The sequence below is a fragment of the Salvelinus fontinalis genome, chromosome 19 (genome assembly GCF_029448725.1).
Source record: "Salvelinus fontinalis isolate EN_2023a chromosome 19, ASM2944872v1, whole genome shotgun sequence".
Classification (NCBI taxonomy): Eukaryota; Metazoa; Chordata; class Actinopteri; order Salmoniformes; family Salmonidae; genus Salvelinus; species Salvelinus fontinalis.
The window spans coordinates 31,124,632-31,144,390 of record NC_074683.1 but is presented as its reverse complement, the minus strand read 5'-3'; the positions used below and the strand labels follow the sequence as shown (position 1 = coordinate 31,144,390).

The 19,759-nt window shown below is 45.6% G+C and overlaps 1 protein-coding gene across 3 annotated transcripts in view; it reads right to left on the bottom strand.

Annotated features, from left to right (window-relative positions):
- The window catches only part of LOC129816603 (voltage-dependent L-type calcium channel subunit beta-4-like), a 65,966-nt gene that overhangs the window by 7,559 nt on the left and 38,648 nt on the right, over window positions 1-19,759 (bottom strand). For 2 of the 3 annotated variants that reach the window (XM_055871286.1, XM_055871289.1), the window contains 6 exons: window positions 11,484-11,614; window positions 8,597-8,673; window positions 7,520-7,539; window positions 6,724-6,804; window positions 2,256-2,314; window positions 704-813 (listed from right to left, as the gene is read on the bottom strand). In XM_055871286.1, the coding sequence (XP_055727261.1) occupies window positions 704-813; window positions 2,256-2,314; window positions 6,724-6,804; window positions 7,520-7,539; window positions 8,597-8,673; window positions 11,484-11,614 (478 nt within the window). Of the gene's footprint in view, window positions 1-703; window positions 814-2,255; window positions 2,315-6,723; window positions 6,805-7,519; window positions 7,541-8,596; window positions 8,674-11,483; window positions 11,615-19,759 lie in introns of all 3 variants that reach the window. The other variant, XM_055871288.1, reaches the window with a different exon arrangement.

Genomic DNA, 19,759 nt, shown 5'->3' with positions numbered 1-19,759 from the left:
TCCTTCCCACCTCTACCTTGTTACAACACAACTGATTGGCTCAAACGCATTAAGAAGGAAATAAATTCCACAAATTAACTTTTAACAAGGCAAAACTGTTAATTGAAATGCATTCCAGGTGACTACCACATGAAGCTGGTTTGAGAGAATGGCAAGAGTGTGCAAAGCTGTCATCAAGGCAATGGGTGGCTACTTTGAAGAATATCAAATATATTTTGATTTGTTTAACACTTTTTTGGTTACTAAATCCTTCCATGTGTTATTTCATATTTTTGATGTCTTCACTATTAATTTTCCTACAATGTAGAAAATAGCAAGAATAAAGAAAAAACACTGAATGAGTAGGTGTGTCCAAACATTTGACTGGTACTGTATAATTAAGCAATAAGGCACGAGGGGGTGTGGTATATGGCCAATCTACCACAACTAAGGGCTGTTCTTAAGCACAACGCTACGAGAAGTGCCTGGATACAGCCCTTAACAAACCCCCAAGGTGCCTTACTGCGATTATAAACTGGTTACCAACATAATTAGAACAGTGAAAATAAATGTTTTGTCATACGCCTGGTATACAGTCGGATATACCACAGCTTTCAGCCAATCAGCATTCAGGGCTCGAACCACCCAGTTTGTAATTTCCTTTTTAACATATACAAAACATCTGAGTGAAGAATAACAGTATTCAGTGTCATCCAGATGATACCTAGGTTGGACCTGGTGTTGGACCTTTCGATGATGGCCCGCTTGCTGGGGTTGTTGAGCACTGACCTCTTGGCCAGAGCTATATCTGCTGTTACTCTCGTAATAGATATCCTAAATGCAACAGATTAAATGGATACAGAATATCACAAACCCACATGCAAAGTATGGTTATTACCATGTTTATAATCCTAGAGAAAGTGTTTAGTCAAAACAGGAGGTCAGATGATTTACTTTGGCAAAGTATTCAATGATCATGTATAACTGCTTTACATATCCTGAGTGTACAAAACATTAAGAACACCTGCTCGTTCCATGACATAGACTGACCAGGTGAATATTTATATATATATATATATATATATATTATCACTTGTGAATGATGCCCAGCATAATAAACATAGTCACACACCTCATGTAGCCTAGCTCATAGGCCTATATGTTTTGATAAGGTTTGTTTCACAACTAAAGTGAACAAATAACTTCTTAAAATGAAGCACATTAATCCGCTTTACAATGGGGGTTACAGCCTAACTGGCATACATGAACAGCGCATGAGTTTCAAATTTGGGGAAGAACATTTTCACCATAAAAATGCATCTTTATAATAAAAGCATTACATGCATAATCACTTTTGATAATGGTGTTTTCCCGCTAATGGAACATTTGTATTTATAGTCTACTACCATGTGTGCATTGCTGCACTTATTATGTGAAGAAATAGCCTAATAGTTTAATACAAAACATTAAGAACACCTGCTCTTTCCGTAACAAAGACTGACCAGGTGAATCCAGGAGAAAGCTATGATCCCTTATTGATGTCACTTGTTAAATCCACTTCAATTGGGAGTGCTACGCAATATTAGGAAGGTGTTTACACTGAGTGTACAAAACATTAGGAACACCTTCCTATTATTGAGTTGCACCCCCTTTTGCCCTCAGAACAGCCTCAATTCGTTGGGGCATGGACTTTAAAAGGTGTCGAAAGCATTTGACAGGGATGATGGCCTATGTTGACTCCAATGCTTCCCACAGTTGTGTCAAGTTGGCTGGATGTCCTTTGGGTGGTGGATCATTCTTGATACACACAGGGAAACTGTTGAGTGTGAAAACCCCAGCAGCATTGCAGTTCTTGACACACTCAAACCTGTGCACCTGGCACCTACTACCATACCCCCTTCAAAGGCACTCAAATATTTTGTCTTGCCCATTCACCCTCTGAATGGCACACATACACAATCAATGTCTCAATTGGCTCAAGGCTTAAAAATCCTTCTTTATCCTGTCTCCTCCCCTTCATCTATACTGATTGAAGTTGATTTAACAGGTGACATCAATAAGGGATCATAACTTTCACCTGGATTCACCTGGTCAGTCTATGTCATGTTTTGTACATTCAGTGTATTTTCCACCTTAGCTTATAGTAGTTTGCATAGGTGCCATGAGCAGCTGAGAGCCTGATGCTACAGTAAGCATGCAGAGTGTTAGTGCAATATGAAGGGATAGGGTTGACAGTATGTAGGGACAGGGATAGTGCCGACAAAACAACTCCTCACCTGCCATCAAACCTGTGCTTCAGGAAGTCAAAGAGTGCTTTCTGCATCATGTCTGTCACCTGCACACGCAGCACACACAGCCAGGGAGAGCAGCAGAGGATGGCAGAGGAGAAAGTTAGGAAAGGATGGAGAAAAAGAAGGGAAAGCGAGAAAGTGAGGTTAAGAAAGAGAGGGAAAGTGAAAAAGGTTGATAGCCAGAAAGGAAATAAACCAGTAGAAATTCATTGACAATTCCTCACAGCTACAGCAAGCCTTTCGAAGAGCCTTTCTCATGGCAAGAAAGCCCTTGTGACAAGACCCATTTCATATGGTGAAGCTACATACCTTGATGTTCACTGTTAAAAAATAGCACATGTTATGGACAAAGGTGCCCAAGGATGTCAAAAGAACAGTTGTCAACCTCGTCTTCCTTTTTGATTTCAGTATGAGTGCTAAATGAAGACCCTGTCCCATATTTCCCCATCCACCACCATTACCTATCCAATAAAGATTTCTCCATCCACCACCATTACCTATCCAATAAAGATTTCTCCATATTCCTCATTATGACATCCAACCGTTAGGTCCATCCAGGCTCCTCTTGCCCTGCCTGTGAATTATCCCACTGGTCCAAAACATCCAGCAAAGGAGAAGCATGATCTCTGGTTTCTTTCCACCTCATTTTCTACAGAATTAATCCTGGTTACATTAAATAAGGTGATTAAGGCCTAAAATGAAGTGTCATAAAAACTCGGTGTGATGAATTGGGCTATAGCAGGTCAGACCAGTCTCCATTAATGCTATTTTTGCAAGGTATTTCAATTAGAATCTGAAGATGAAAAGAACTGTAGTTGCAAGGACAAGGCTAGCCAGGAGCAGGGAGCAATTGTTATATGGTATATCCACATACTGTATATAACGACAAGGAGTTGAAGACAATGTGTGTGCTTTGCACACAACAATAACCATATTCTATATACACTGAACAAAATTCAAAAGGCACTCGCACATCTGAGCTATCTTTTTTTGCAGGTGCATGGTAACAGTTGAATAAGATAAGACAAAAAGAAGAAACCCGCACACGGCTCTTGCTAGTGTCACTGCTTTAAGTTTCAACCTCAAGGCCTTCGTCAGAGCTTTGTGAGTTTTCTTTTAAATAGCACCCTTATAGCTCCACCCACATTCGTTCAATGCATTGAATGGGCTTGGAGTCGAGGGAAAATAAGTGTTACACAAATATTACAATGTGCATTTTATAAATATTCTAATAAAGTGTGTATATTAAACGTATTAAACACGTCTGTAAAACCACAATGAGGACATCAACCCATCAAGCAAGTTTTCATAAATCGTTGGATACAACGCAATAAAAACGTCAGAGTCATCTGAAATGGTGGAATTAATTCATGTTCACATTTACAGCACAACATACATAGGCATTTCATCATTAAAACCTTTAACAAATAATGTCTTGAGGGTGAAAATCCCAAAACATTCTCTTTTGCTCAGCGTATTATTTATATCACCTCCCCTGTCTGATATCTTAACTTTCTCTTTGACACAAACTCGAAAGGTTTTTGGTTATTAAAATGTACTGAGACTGGATAATCCTGGATAATCCGTGTCTCCTGATTTAACTTTTATGTTAACTAATTCTCTGTTTGAAAGAACGAGAGGTTTTACCTACATAACACAGCCCACATGGACATTTAATCATGTAGATAGCATGGATGGTGGAGCATGTACTAATGTCATTTTTGTTAACGGTTTTCCTGTATGTGGGTGGCAGCAATATTCACACATCATATTGTTACACTGTGCGCAACCTCTGCATTTATAGCTATCATTCGGAAGAGGGCGTAAAAGAGCCTGGCTCATTTTCTTTTGTGGCTGGCTGTTGGCATGGACCAAAATAATCGCGTTAATTGCGACCTCTCCTATATACAATACGTGGTGGATTGTTAAATTCAGCTGGCAATGCTGGGTCCGATGATAAAACATGCCAGTGTTTCTTGACAGCATCTCCCACTTTGAGCGAGTTCATGTGGTGGTGAACATTATCGTGTTCTTTAGCTCTAGTGGGTCTTTTTGTAGCAGTTAATCTCGTGTTTTCCCTAATGCCAAATTAAGAGCTTAATCCACACATTGTGGAGAGTAGCCTCTTAGAAACCTATCGTGCAAATCCGCTGCTTTTTCTAGATAGTTCTCTGTGAAGTGGCATATACAGCGCAGTCTGAAAAACTGGCTTCTTGGAAGTCCTCTTTTTAATGTGTCAGGGTGGAAGCTGTCCCCCTGTAATAAAGTATTTCTGTCCATTTATTTTCTATACAGAGTTGTAAACAGTGTTCCATTTGATTTCTCAATCGACATATTGAGGCAATGAACACGTTTAGTGTCACATTCAATAGTGAATTTGAGATTGAGGTCAATGTCATTGAGTAATGGTATGAAGTCTGACAGCTCTTCTCTCGTCAATATATTGATACCACTTCAGGACTTTACTCACAAATGGATTTTCAAAATGACCCACATAAAGGTTAGCATAGCTCGGAGTGAATGTGGAGCTCATCGATGATCCATTCGTTTGGAGGTAGTTTTCATTATCAAACCTGAAATAGTTATACATCAAAACATATTCAGCCAGCTCTAGAATAACGTTTGTTGGTGGGTAGTTGTTAGTATCTCGGTCTCTCAAATCGTGAGCACGGCTGCCAGCCCCCGGTATGGGAAATGCTGGTATATAGACTCTCGCCATCTAACGTGACCAAAATACAGTCTTCTGTTAATCCCGTTAATGGTGAGATCTTGTTTATGAAGTCTATAGAGTATTTAACATACGATGGCTATGCTTGCAGATGAGATTTAATAAACTAGTCTACAAAGTTCGACTATGGTTCAAGCATTGAGCATATTCCTGCAACCACTGGTCGACCTGGATAATACACAATGAACAAAAATATAAACGCAACATGTAAAGTGCTGGTCCCATGTTACATGAGCTGAAATAAAAGATCCCAGAAATGTTCCATATGCACAAAAAGCTTATTTCTCTCAGGTTTTGTGCACAAATTTGTTTACATCCCCTGATAGTGAACATTTGAGCCTTTGTCGAGATAATCCATCCACCTGACAGGTGTGTCATATCATGAAGCTGATTAAACACCATGATCATTACACAAGTGCACCTTGTGCTAGGGGCAATAAAAGGTCACTCTAAAATTGGCGGTTTTGTCATATTACGCAATGCCACAGATGTCTAAAGTTCTGAGGGACCATGCAATTTTCATAATGACTGCAGGAATGTCCACCAGAGCCATCGCCAGAGATCAATGTTCATTTCTCGACCATAAGCCACCTCCAATGTCGTTTTAGAGAATTTGGGAGTACGTCCAACCGGCTTCACAACCGCAGACCACTTGTAACCACGCCAGCTCAGGACCTCCAAATCCAACTTCTTCACCTGCGGGATCATCTGAGGGGGGATGCTGAGGAGTATTTCTGTCAGTAATAAAGCCCTTTTGTGGGGAAAAACTCATTCTGATTGGCTGGGCCTGGCTCCCCATTGGGTGTACCCCTTCCCAGTAATGTGAAATCCATAGATTGGTGCCTAAATAATGTATTTCAATTGACTGATTTCCTTATATGAACTGTAACTCAGTAAAATCTTTGAAATTGTTGCATGTTGCGTTTATATTTTTGTTCAGAATATTTCCCAGCAACGTTAACATTTTTTCTTTTACATTTCACAAGGGACATTTTTTGAGGAAAAAGGATGTTCGGTAAGCTCTCTTGACATTGAGCATTAATAACAACAGCATCATGCTGTTCACACAAGTCAGTGTAATTGGATCGTTTGGACCAATAGACACGTCTCTGTAAATTGGGCAAAAAAAGTCACATTTAGAAGAAGAAATTGTGCCTCCATTCCATCCACCTTTGCATAACCTTGTCTTTGACAAAATTGTCTTGTTTATTTTTTTACACTGTATTATCACGCACGCACGCACGCATGCACGCACGCACACACACACACATACTTTTTCAGACTGATGTGTTTTACCCAGAAGGTTGTTACCATGGCAACACAGTGCCACGGCGATGAGGACCGACAATGATCCTGGCTCCCCACTCCCCCCATACATATCAAGGAAAAGATGCTGCCCTCCTTTTTCGGCAAACCCTCATTGGTGGTTAGTTACCAATGAATGGATAAGCCAGACATAGCTGTTATTTTTGGAAAGCTCCAAATATCTACTCTGACAATGAACGGGGGAGTTATTCACTGTCAGTGAACCTCTTCAGTGAAGCTGCATCTCAACCACTAGTCTGCACGCTGACGGTCCTCAATATTGATTCCAAAAGGGAGAGCTGGGAATTGGAGTCACTGTATGGCACACAACCAAATATTGCAGTTGTTCTGAATAGCTGTTTTGGAGGCCGAATAAAACACTTTACAAGAGACTGAAAATATTATTGTTATGACGCCTACCTCATATCCCTTCAGGGACGGTCCTACCAGGACCACTGGTCTCATGGAGGGGACCACGTCATAGGGAGGGATGTGTTCAGTCTGTAGCAGAGGTCGAGGGTTAGAGGGAGCACAGACACAGCAACAGTAACATGTAACATGCCATTCACCATTAAGTCATTTTATTAGGTATTATTTAATACCAAGAAAGTGTATCTGTGGAATTACAGTGTTACAACAGTGTTACAACAGTGTTACAACACAGGTACAAAATAATGAGTATAACAGTAGCTGGATATATTACTATCAGCCATTAAGTTATGCTATTAAGACATTGGGACGTTTCTGTTTTACTTCCTGATAATGTGCTGAAAAAGTGTCATTAAAATACTGCCAGCAGATCATTGTTAAAGATGAGCCATCCAATTCATTTTTGCAACTCTTATTTTTCTTTGGTCAATCAATTTAATAGCATCATTAAGCCCTGGTACTTGCCAGGGCTGGAATGAAATAAAAGAAGACAGGTCTAAATGGTATTAAAGTGAGCTCAATCAGGTCTGCAAAGACACGTCGTAGTATTTATTCCTCAAATATTAATTGGGGTGAATAAAGTCAAACCTATTAGTTAGTCTGTATGCCTAAAATAAAGATTTAAACACTGATATGGAGGATGTCATTGCACCTAGATTAATAATACAGTAATATATATAATACAGTATATTATTAATCTAGGTGCAACCAGATTCTGTGTGGTGACAGATCTTGGGGTTTACCTGTGCATGGATTAAAGAGAATCAAATGTGTTTATACTACTCACCACTTTCTGCTTCTGTTTTCCTGTAAAAATGAGAAAACAACTGATAATTGCCTATGAATGCAAGGTAATACAATATACAGTACAACACATTAGAGAGATATGTTTTCAGTATTCCTCTAATACTGATGGAAATATTTCAAGAGTACAATAATGGATGCAAATACCTTATCACACAAATAAATGAAGTACTACATATACAGTATGTAGACAGTATGTTAGTGGTCAAAACACTTGATTTATTTGTTGCTTCTATTCCAAACCTTCCTTTGCTGGTGACATCCTTGGTTACACTTGTTAAGTGAGTCTGCTAAAGCCTTTGGTAAGTTGCATTATCATTTAAAAGTGTTTCTTTTTTTAAAAATAAATTCAAATTAAGAGAGTAATATTTCAATTTATGTTAAGATGGATATATTTGGATAAAGCATCTCTCATCTTAACTTGTCATCAAACCATAATATTTCGCCCAACAGAGTTTGGACTATAGAGTTATGTTTGCCTTAAAGCAAACTCAATGCATGGACATAATGCTTGTCCATAATCCTCTTGGAGGAAGAGGAGGAGGAGTGGACTGAGAGTGCATGGCTCACCTCATTCCAGTCCAATAGAACGTGCATGGCACATTCTGGAAGACACAAAGATCGCACAACTCCACATTCCATCCACCCAACCTACAGCCACTGTTCCCTATTTTCACATATTAACTTACTCTAAAAGTTTGTATTGAGCAGCTGCAGCATTTTGAAGTAACTCGATTTCTCTCATTAGAGTAGAACAATGTCATTGAGTACATATACTCCGATAACCATTCAGTTCATAGTTCACTAATGTGAAGTGACCGACAGTTCGTCTAACACTGGATTTGATATGTTAATAAACATATAATAAACAATAATAATAATACAGAAATAATAATAGTTAATAAACAACACACTGAGCAACAATGATATGGTATGTTAGAGACAAGGACAATTAGATCATAGTTTTAGATCATAAATGAATAATTCTGACAAACGGGTAGCGAGGCGCTCGACCTGGAGAGACGCTCTTCCCCTAATAGGCTTCTGTCTGGAGGCTCACCTGCAGAGGGAGGGTTGGATTTGAACCCGCCTGAAACCATGTCTCCTAGACTGGAGGAGGAATTCCCACTGGACTTACTGCAAGGCACAAAGGATAATAGACAGAGCGAGAGAAGAAACATTAATGTGGAACACAGACAGATAGTCTCATCCATCACGGGAGTCCCACACAACTCCCATCCTCAGGAGAAACAGGGTAAATTACAGTTCTCTGTCTTTAATCAGTCATTTTATTGTTACTTTAGACATCCTTGGTGTTTTAACGTTATTTAATTATTCTTTGTTATTGCCTTTTGCTTGTTTTTATCTCTTTCATTTTTTTATTTGTTAATGTAAAGTTTGTTACAGTTTTAAATGCACTTCTAAACTAAAGTTTGATTTGTGTCCATGTTGAATATTTAGCATTAGAATAGAATGGTCTACCAGTAGAATGGTCTACCAGTAGAATGGATGAAAACTATAAATACATGCTAGAATAGATGAGTATTGACAACACATTGTTCCAGGAATTGTGATAACAAAGGGGCTGGAATTAAAGAGGCTAATATATAATTTATGAGCAGCGATTGTCTTGGAGATAATATCTATCGAGGCACTATGTGAGATGACATACCCACTGTTTTACCACAATTGTTACATAACGTAACCCTCGGCAACATGAGGCCAACGCTGAAGTGTCCTTTAAAGTAGACAACAAAGAGTTAAAACAGAGCTGAATGACTCAATAGTGGGAGAGTGACTATTCTCTCTGTCATAGTCGGCAATGAGGAAACTTATATAAGATGATGCATATCATCTCTTTCATATTAGTGTCACCTAAGAAACACGTCACCAATCTGTTATTCTGAGTCGTCGCTGATCTGTTATTATGAGTAAACCACCCTAGTTACAGCAGAGCCAGACCTGGAGTAGGTGGTCTTCTCATCAGACCCACCATGTCGCTTTCCCTCTTCAGTAACCTTTTATAATACTTTTATAAATGCTTAATAAAGAAGTTTATAAATAGTTGATTAATGCTTATTCAGGACATTTCTTAGAAACTGCTATCCCCTCTCCAACCCCAAACCCACCCTTCAACACACCCAACCAACCCCCCAGCCCCTAAACCCACCCTCCAACACAGCCCCTCCACCCAACCAACCCCCCCAGACCCTAAACCCACCCTCCAACACAGCCCCTCCACCCAACCAACCCCCCCAGACCCTAAACCCCCCCTCCAATACACCCAACCAACCCCCCCAGCCCCTAAACCCATCCTCCAACACAGCCCCTTCACCCAACCAACCCCCCCAGACCCTAAACCCACCCTTCAACACAGCCCCTCCACCCAACCAACCCCCCCAGACCCTAAACCCACCCTCCAACACAGCCCCTCCACCCAACCAACCCCCCAGCCCCTAAACCCACCCTCCAACACAGCCCCTCCACCCAACCAACCAACCCCCAGACCCTAAACCCACCCTCCAACACAGCCCCTCCACCAAACCACCCCCCCAGACCCTAAACCCACCCTCCAACACAGCCCCTCCACCCAAACAACCCCCCAGCCCCTAAACCCACCCTCCAACACAGCCCCTCCACCCAACCAACCCCCCCAGACCCTAAACCCCACCTCCAACACACCCAACCAACCCCCCCAGCCCCTAAACCCACCCTCCAACACAGCCCCTCCACCCAACCAACCCCCCAGCCCCTAAACCCACCCTCCAACACAGCCCCTCCACCCAACCAACCCCCCCAGCCCCTAAACCCACCCTCCAACACAGCCCCTCCACCCAACCAACCCCCCCAGACCCTAAACCCCACCTCCAACACACCCAACCAACCCCCCCAGCCCCTAAACCCACCCTCCAACACAGCCCCTCCACCCAACCAACCCCCCAGCCCCTAAACCCACCCTCCAACACAGCCCCTCCACCCAACCAACCAACCCCCAGACCCTAAACCCACCCTCCAACACAGCCCCTCCACCAAACTACCCCCCAGGCCCTAAACCCACCCTCCAACACAGCCCCTCCACCCAACCAACCCCCCCAGACCCTAAACCCACCCTCCAACACAGCCCCTCCACCCAACCAACCCCCCAGCCCCTAAACCCACCCTCCAACACAGCCCCTCCACCCAACCAACCAACCCCCAGACCCTAAACCCACCCTCCAACACAGCCCCTCCACCAAACCACCCCCCCAGACCCTAAACCCACCCTCCAACACAGCCCCTCCACCCAACCAACCCCCCAGCCCCTAAACCCACCCTCCAACACAGCCCCTCCACCCAACCAACCCCCCCAGCCCCTAAACCCCACCTCCAACACACCCAACCAACCCCCCCAGCCCCTAAACCCACCCTCCAACACAGCCCCTCCACCCAACCAACCCCCCAGCCCCTAAACCCACCCTCCAACACAGCCCCTCCACCCAACCAACCCCCCCAGCCCCTAAACCCACCCTCCAACACAGCCCCTCCACCCAACCAACCCCCCCAGACCCTAAACCCCACCTCCAACACACCCAACCAACCCCCCCAGCCCCTAAACCCACCCTCCAACACAGCCCCTCCACCCAACCAACCCAACCAACCCCCCAGCCCCTAAACCCACCCTCCAACACAGCCCCTCCACCCAACCAACCAACCCCCAGACCCTAAACCCACCCTCCAACACAGCCCCTCCACCAAACTACCCCCCCAGACCCTAAACCCACCCTCCAACACAGCCCCTCCACCCAACCAACCCCCCAGACCCTAAACCCACCCTCCAACACAGCCCCTCCACCCAACCAAACCCTCCCAGCACCAGCCCAGCCCATTTGCCCAACCAAGCCCACCCCCTCAATAAACTTCTCACCCCCCTGCCCAGCCCCTGCCCAGCCCCTCAACCACGGCCTTACCCGTAAGAGCGTGTACCTCTCTTCTGCTCCTGCTGTAGACGGATGTTCTCTAGTTTCAGAGGGCTGGGGATGAATCCGATCTCACAGCCCTCCTTCACCAGCCGGCCAATCCACCAGTCATTACTGTACTTCTGTAGTGGACAAGACAACATTAAACAACACAATGAGTGAAGTGAGTGTGTGTGTGTTTGTTATACACTGACATATACACTCGTTGCTGTACGTCTGTAGTGGAAAAGACAACACAAAACAACAGAACAGAAGAGAGTGTGCAAACTCCACAGAAAAATACACACTATATGTGGCTGTGGGAAAAGTAACACAAAACGAATGTCTTAGAACAGAAGTGTGTAACAATTCATAGACATACAGTCAGGGCCGGCTCTAGCCTTTTGGGGGCCTGTCATATAGTCAAATAGTGTCCCCGGCCAAATAGTGTCCCCCTCTGCGTCACAATGGGATTCAATGAGTTCTAGCTTCTGTTGCTAGGTCTGTTGCTAGAACTTGCAACATTAATTTGTACACTTTGTTTGTAAATTATTTGCCATCTGTCAACGATGGCTTTACAGTGGTGGGGTGTTGGACTGATCTTGTTACATGGTATCATGTACATACCTGCTACAAACAGAGTAAATTATGAAAACGCTGCTGGCAGCAGAATCCAATACAGCAGAGAGTTCCTACTACAATGCAACCTAAACACAAACGCGATGGATATCCCAATGACCCATCTAATCCCCGATTGTCTGCGAGTGGATTACAAACCCAAATGCAAATGTAGAAAACACGGGGCAATCAGACAAAGAGTTAAAAAACCTGACCATAACAGGGAACATCATGATGGGGGCATCTGCCTGCTTGTCAGGGACCAGTGGTGTAAATCGATCTTGGTAAGAGAGAGACTCTGTACCCTTGACATTGAACTGCTTTCTGTGTCACTGTGACCCTACTATCTGCCTGTGAGTTCACCCAATTGTTTGTTACCATGGTGTACATTCAACCAAAAGTTAATATAGCAAAAGCATCAGAGATGATTTATAATCTGTCACAGAAACTGGAATCTATCTCGCCAGACGCAGGTATTTGGTCTCCAGGGGTGTTTTGACTGTACTATGTGGGAGGTATTTGGTCTCCAGGGGTGTTTTGACTGTACTATGTGGGAGGTATTTGGTCTCCAGGGGTGTTTTGACTGTACTATGTGGGAGGTATTTGGTCTCCAGGGGTGTTTTGACTGTACTATGTGGGAGGTATTTGGTCTCCAGGGGTGTTTTGACTGTACTATGTGGAAGGTATTTGGTCTCCAGGGTTTTTTTGACTGTACTATATGGAAGGTATTGGTCTCCAGGGGTGTTTTGACTGTACTATGTGGAAGGTATTTGGTCTCCAGGGGTGTTTTGACTGTACTATGTGGGAGGTATTTGAGGACAGCAGCACTGATCTTGATGAACTCACAGATGTTGTTTCAGACTTCTGTAAACTTCTGTGTTGTCAATTGTGCCTACTAAAACCAGAAAAATCTTCTCTAACAGTAAGCCTTGGGTATCAAAAAATCTAAAATCACTACTTAATAGGAAGAGGGCAGTTTATGCTGAGGGTGATAGACAGGCTTTAAGACAGGCTTCAAAAGACAGATACTGGTGGACAAGGAGGCATACAAGCAAAGGGTGAAGAGAACCCTCTCCTCAGGAAACTCAAGGGTGGCCTGGCAAGGTATTAAATCCATGTCTAGTGCCCCCCACATAGGCAGGGGAAAAACCAGTGCTGACCTTGGGAGACATGGGGGCCAGAACATGGTTAATGAACTGAATGTTTTCTTCTCAAGATTTGAATCAGACAACTTTGTGTCGGAGGTAAAACAAATGGAAGCATCATTACAAATGTTTAAGAAAGTTGTTGTGAAACAGGATGATGTTTTGAAGTTGTTCAGGGAATGTAACGCACAAAAAAGCCCAGGCAAAATAAGTGGACATGTGTTAAAGCACCGTGCTGAACAATCCCATGTCAGGCTTTTGCTTGTAGGACTTTTCTTCTGCCTTCAACACAATCCAGCCTTACATTCTGGCACAGAGACTCATCTGGGACTTATCCTTAGATGGGGGGCTGGTTTTGTGGCTGTTGGACTTCCTGAGCCTGATGACACTGCCTTGATCAGCCTGTTGCATGATGACGAGGAACACCATGGCCCGGTCCTAAATGACTTTGTAGAGTGCTGTGACCAATCACACATCTATCAGATGTCAGAACATAGAGACTGTAGAGGAATACAAATATCTGGGTGTCCTCTTGGACAATAAACTTCAGTGGAGTAAATGTACAGACCTGATCTACAAAAAGGGTCAACAGAGACTGTACTTTCTCAAAAAGCTGGGATCTTTTAATGTTGACTGTACTTGGCTCTGTCATAACCTCACATGGTCTCTCCTATCATTGCTATGCAGACGACACACAATTAATCTTCTCCTTTCCCCCTTCTGATGACCAGGTGGCGAATCGCATCTCTGCATGTCTGGCAGACATATCAGTGTGGATGACGGATCACCACCTCAAGCTGAACCTCGGCAAGACGGAGCTGCTCTTCCTCCCGGGGAAGGACTGCCCGTTCCATGATCTCGCCATCACGGTTGACAACTCCATTGTGTCCTCCTCCCAGAGCGCTAAGAACCTTGGCGTGATCCTGGACAACACCCTGTCGTTCTCAACTAACATCAAGGCGGTGGCCCGTTCCTGTAGGTTCATGCTCTACAACATCCGCAGAGTACGACCCTGCCTCACACAGGAAGCGGCGCAGGTCCTAATCCAGGCACTTGTCATCTCCCGTCTGGATTACTGCAACTCGCTGTTGGCTGGGCTCCCTGCCTGTGCCATTAAACCCCTACAACTCATCCAGAACGCCGCAGCCCGTCTGGTGTTCAACCTTCCCAAGTTCTCTCACGTCACCCCGCTCCTCCGCTCTCTCCACTGGCTTCCAGTTGAAGCTCGCATAAGCTACAAGACCATGGTGCTTGCCTACGGAGCTGTGAGGGGAACGGCACCTCAGTACCTTCAGGCTCTGATCAGGCCCTACACCCAAACAAGGGCACTGCGTTCATCCACCTCTGGCCTGCTCGCCTCCCTACCACTGAGGAAGTACAGTTCCCGCTCAGCCCAGTCAAAACTGTTCGCTGCTCTGGCACCCCAATGGTGGAACAAACTCCCTCACGACGCCAGGACAGCGGAGTCAATCACCACCTTCCGGAGACACCTGAAACCCCACCTCTTCAAGGAATACCTAGGATAGGATAAAGCAATCCTTCTGCCCCCCCCCCCCCTTAAAAGATTTAGATGCACTATTGTAAAGTGGCTGTTCCACTGGATGTCATAAGGTGAATGCACCAATTTGTAAGTCGCTCTGGATAAGAGCGTCTGCTAAATGACTTAAATGTAAATGTAATGTAAATACTAAATTCCCAATCTGGCCCTCAAACCATCATGGTCACCTAATAATCCCCAGTTTACAATTGGCTCATTCATCCCCCTCCTCTCCCCTGTAACTACTCCCCAGGTCGTTGCTGCAAATGAGAACGTGTTCTCAGTCAACTTACCTGGCAAAATAACGGTAAAATAAAAAATAAAATAAAAATAAAATAAAACTATACTGTTTTACAAATCTTTCATTGAGAGTATTTTTACTTTTTCTATTGTTTGGTGGTTTGGCAATGCCACTGTCAGCCAGAGAAATATGCTGAGAAGGATTATCACCACAGCAAGCAAGGTATTTGGAGTCAAACAGACAGGCCTGGATGAGATCTTTAAGATCAGTGCCCTCCGCAATTCTCACAAAATAATTTTAGACCAAGCCACCCGGACCGCATAAATGCTTGCTCAGGGCTTCCCGAGTGGAGCAGCGGTCTAAGGCACTACATCGCAGTGCTAGCTGCGTTACTACAGATCCTGGTTCGATACCGGGCTTTGTCGCAGCCGACCGGGAGAACCATGAGGCGACGCACAATTGGCCCAGCATCGTCCGGGTTAGGGAAGGTTTGGCCGGTCAGGATGTCCTTGTCCCATCGCGCTCTAGCGACTACTATCGCGGGCTGGGTGCATGCATGCTGACACGGTCTCAAGGTGTACCGTGTTTCCCCCGACACATTTGTGCGGCTGGCCTCCGGGTTAAGCGTGCAGTGTGTCAAGAAGCTTGGCGGGGTTGTGTTTTGGAGGACGCATGTGTCACGCCCTGGCCTTAGTATTCTTTGTTTTCTTTATTATTTTAGTTAGGTCAGGGTGTGACATGGGTAATTTATGTGGGTTTTGTAGTGTCTAGGGTGGTTGTAAGGTTTAGGGGGTTTATTTAGAGTAGTTGGGTTTATGTTTAGTATAGTTGTCTAGCTGTGTCTATGTTGTGTGTAGTTGTCTAGGAAAGTCTATGGTTGCCTGAATGGGTTCCCAATTAGAGACAGCTGGTTTCTGTTGTCTCTGATTGGGAGCCATATTTAAGGTAGCCATAGGCTTTAGTTTGTTGTGGGGAATTGTCTATGGTGAACGTTTGTAGCCTGTGTGTGTGCACTACGTTTATAGCTTCACGGTCGTTTATTGTTTCGTTAGTTTGTAAGTGTTTTGTTTCGTTTTTTTTCCTTCTTCACAATAAAGAGAAGATGGCTTATTTTCCACATGCTGCGTTTTGGTCCGTCTCTCTCCCACACGATCGTGACAGAATTCCCCACCAACATCGGATCAAGCAGCGTGTGCAACAACAACAGGACCCACCTACACAGGACTATTGGAATTGGGAGGAAATTCTGGACCGTGAAGTACCAGGAGAATATAACCGCCCCAAAGCTGAGCTGGAGGCAGCGAAAGCAGAGAGGCGGAGATATGAGGAGGCAGCAAGGAGACGTGGCTGGAAGCCTGAAAAGCCCGTGAGTACTACCCCAAAATTTCTTGGGGTGGGGGGGGCTAAGAGGTAGTGGGCCAAGGGCAGGTAGGAGACCTGCGCCCACTTCCCAGGCTAACCGTGGAGAGCGGGAGTACGGGCAGACGCCGTGTTACGCAGTAGAGCGCACGGTGTCTCCTGTACGGGTGCATAGCCCAGTGCGGGTTATTCCACCTCCCCGCACTGGTAGGGCTAGATTGAGCATTGAGCCAAGCGCCATGAAGCCGACTCTACATATCTGGCCACCAGTACGTCTCCTTGGGCCGGCTTACATGGCACCAGCTTTACGCATGGTGTCCCCGGTTCGCCTACATAGCCCGGTGCGGGTTATTCCACCTCCCCGCACTGGTCGGGCGACGGGGAGCATTCAACCAGGTAAGGTTGGGCAGGCTCGGTGCTCAAGGGAGCCAGTACGCTTGCAGGGTCCGGTATTTCCGGCACTACCTCCCCGCCACAGCCCAGTACCACCAGTGCCTAGACCACGCACCAGGCTTCCAGCGCGGTTCCAGAGCCCTGTTCCTCCTCCACGCACTCTCTCTATGGTGCGTGTCTCCAGTCCGGTGCCTCCAGTTCCGGCACCACGCACTAAGCCACCTGTGCGTCTCCTGAGTCCTGTACACACTGTTATTTCTCCCCGCACTCGTCTTGAGGTGCGTGCCCTCAGCCCGGTACCACCAGTTCTGGTACCATGCACCAGTCCTATAGTGCGCCTTGAGAACTCAGTGTGCCCTGTTGTTGTTCCCCGCACTAGCCTGAAGGTGCGTGTCCTTAGCCCGGTACCTCCAGTTCCGGCACCACGCACCAGGCCTACAGTGCGTCTCAGCCGGCCAGAGTCTGCCGTCTGCCCAACGGCACCTGAATTGTCCGTCTGCCAAGCGCCGCATGAACTGCCCGTCTGCCATGAGCCTACAGAGCCTTCCGCCAGACAGGAGCAGCCGAAGCCTTCCGCCAGACAGGATCAGTCTGAGCCATCCGTCTCCTCAGCGCCATCTGAGCCATCCGTCTCCCCAGCGCCGTCTGAGCCATCCGTCTCCCCAGCCAGCCATGAGCGTCCAGAGCCGTCAGCCAGCCATGAGCGTCCAGAGCCGTCAGCCAGCCATGAGCGTCCAGAGCCGTCAGCCAGCCATGAGCGTCCAGAGCCGTCAGCCAGCCATGAGCGTCCAGAGCCGTCAGCCAGCCATGAGCGTCCAGAGCCGTCAGCCAGTCATGAGCTGTCCCTCAGCCCAGAGCGGCTATTTATCCAGAACTGCCCCTCAGTCCAGAGCTGTCTCTCTGTCCGGAGCTGCCTTTCAGTCCGGAGTTGCCCCTCAATCCTGAGCTACCTCTCTATCCTGAGCTACCTCTCTATCCTGAGCTATCCCTCTGTCCTGAGCTATCCCTCTGTCCTGAGCTATTCCTCTATCCCGGTGCTGCCCCTTGTGTCGATGTTACCCAAAAGATTAAGTGGGGGTAATATGAGGGTGGTCATTTGCAGGGGGAGATATAAGCTGGGATTGACTATGGTGGGGTGGGGACCTCGCCCTGAGCCTGAGCCACCACCGTGGTCAGATGCCCACCCAGACCCTCCCCTAGACTTTGTGCTGGTGCGCCCGGAGTTCGCACCTTAAGGGGGGGGGGGGGTTATGTCACGCCCTGGCCTTAGTATTCTTTGTTTTCTTTATTATTTTAGTTAGGTCAGGGTGTGACATGGGTAATTTATGTGGGTTTTGTAGTGTCTAGGGTGGTTGTAAGGTTTAGGGGGTTTATGTAGAGTAGTTGGGTTTATGTTTAGTATAGTTGTCTAGCTGTGTCTATGTTGTGTGTAGTTGTCTAGGAAAGTCTATGGTTGCCTGAATGGGTTCCCAATTAGAGACAGCTGGTTTCTGTTGTCTCTGATTGGGAGCCATATTTAAGGTAGCCATAGGCTTTAGTTTGTTGTGGGGAATTGTCTATGGTGAACGTTTGTAGCCTGTGTGTGTGCACTACGTTTATAGCTTCACGGTCGTTTATTGTTTCGTTAGTTTGTAAGTGTTTTGTTTTGTTTTTTTCCCTTCTTCACAATAAAGAGAAGATGGCTTATTTTCCACATGCTGCGTTTTGGTCCGTCTCTCCCCCACACGATCGTGACAGCATGGTTCTTGACTTTTGCCTCTCCCGATTCCGTAACACCTACACCTAATAGCATTCTCACATAGGTGTTTCTTTGGTCCAGGTGGGAAAGGGCAGTGTGGAGTGCAATAGAGATTGCATCATCTGTGGATGATGGGGCGGTATGCAAATTGGAGTGGGTATAGGGTTTCTGGGATAATTGTGTTGATGTGAGCCATGACCAGCCTTTCAAAGCACTTCATGGCTACAGACGTGAGTGCTACGTGTCGGTAGTCATTTAGGCAGGTTACCTTAGTGTTCTTGGGCACAGGCACTATGGTGGTCTGCTTAAAACATGTTGGTATTACAAACTCAGTAAGGGACAGGTTGAAAATGTCAGTGAAGACACTTGCCAATTGGTCAGTGCATGCTCGCAGTACACGTCCTGGTAATCCGTCTGGCCCTGCGGCCTGGTGAATATTGACATGTTTAAAGGTCTTACTCACATTGGCTGCGGAGAGCGTGATCACAGTCTTCTGGTGCTCTCATGCATGTTTCAGTGTTATTTGCCTCGAAGAGAGCATAGAAGTAGTTTAGCTAGTCTGGTAGGGTCGTGTCACTGGGCAGCTCTCAGCTGTGCTTCCCTTTGTAGTCTGTAATGGTTTGCATGCCCTGCCACATCCGACGAGCGTCAGAGCCGGTGTAGTATGATTTGATCTTAGTCCTGTATTGATGCTTTGCCTGTTTAAAGTCCCTGGCTACTAGAAGCGCCTCCTCTGGGTGAGCGTTTTCTTGTTTGCTTATGGTGGAATACAACTCATTCAATGCTGTCTTAGTGCCAGCCTCAGTCTGTGGTGTTATGTAAACAGCTTCAAAAAATACAGATGAAAGCTTTCTAGGTAGATAGTGTGGTCTACAGCTTATCATGAGATACTCTACCTCAGGCGAGCAATAGCTCGAGACTTCCTTAGATATCGTGAACCAGCTTTAATTTACAAAAATACATAGTCTGCCGCCCCTTGTCTTTTCAGACAAGCGTACAACCAGTCAGCTCTATATTGATAGTGTCATTGTTCAGCCACGACTCCGTGAAACATAAGATATTACAGTTTTGAATGTCCCGTTGTTAGTTTAATCTTCCGCGTAGGTCATTGATTTTATTCTCCAAAGATTGCACGTTTGCTAGCAGAATGGAAGGAAGTGGGGGTTTATTCAATCGCCTACGAATTCTCAGAAGGCAGCCCGCCCTCTTGCCCCTTTTTCACTGCATCCTCTTCATGCAAATCACAGGGATTTGGGC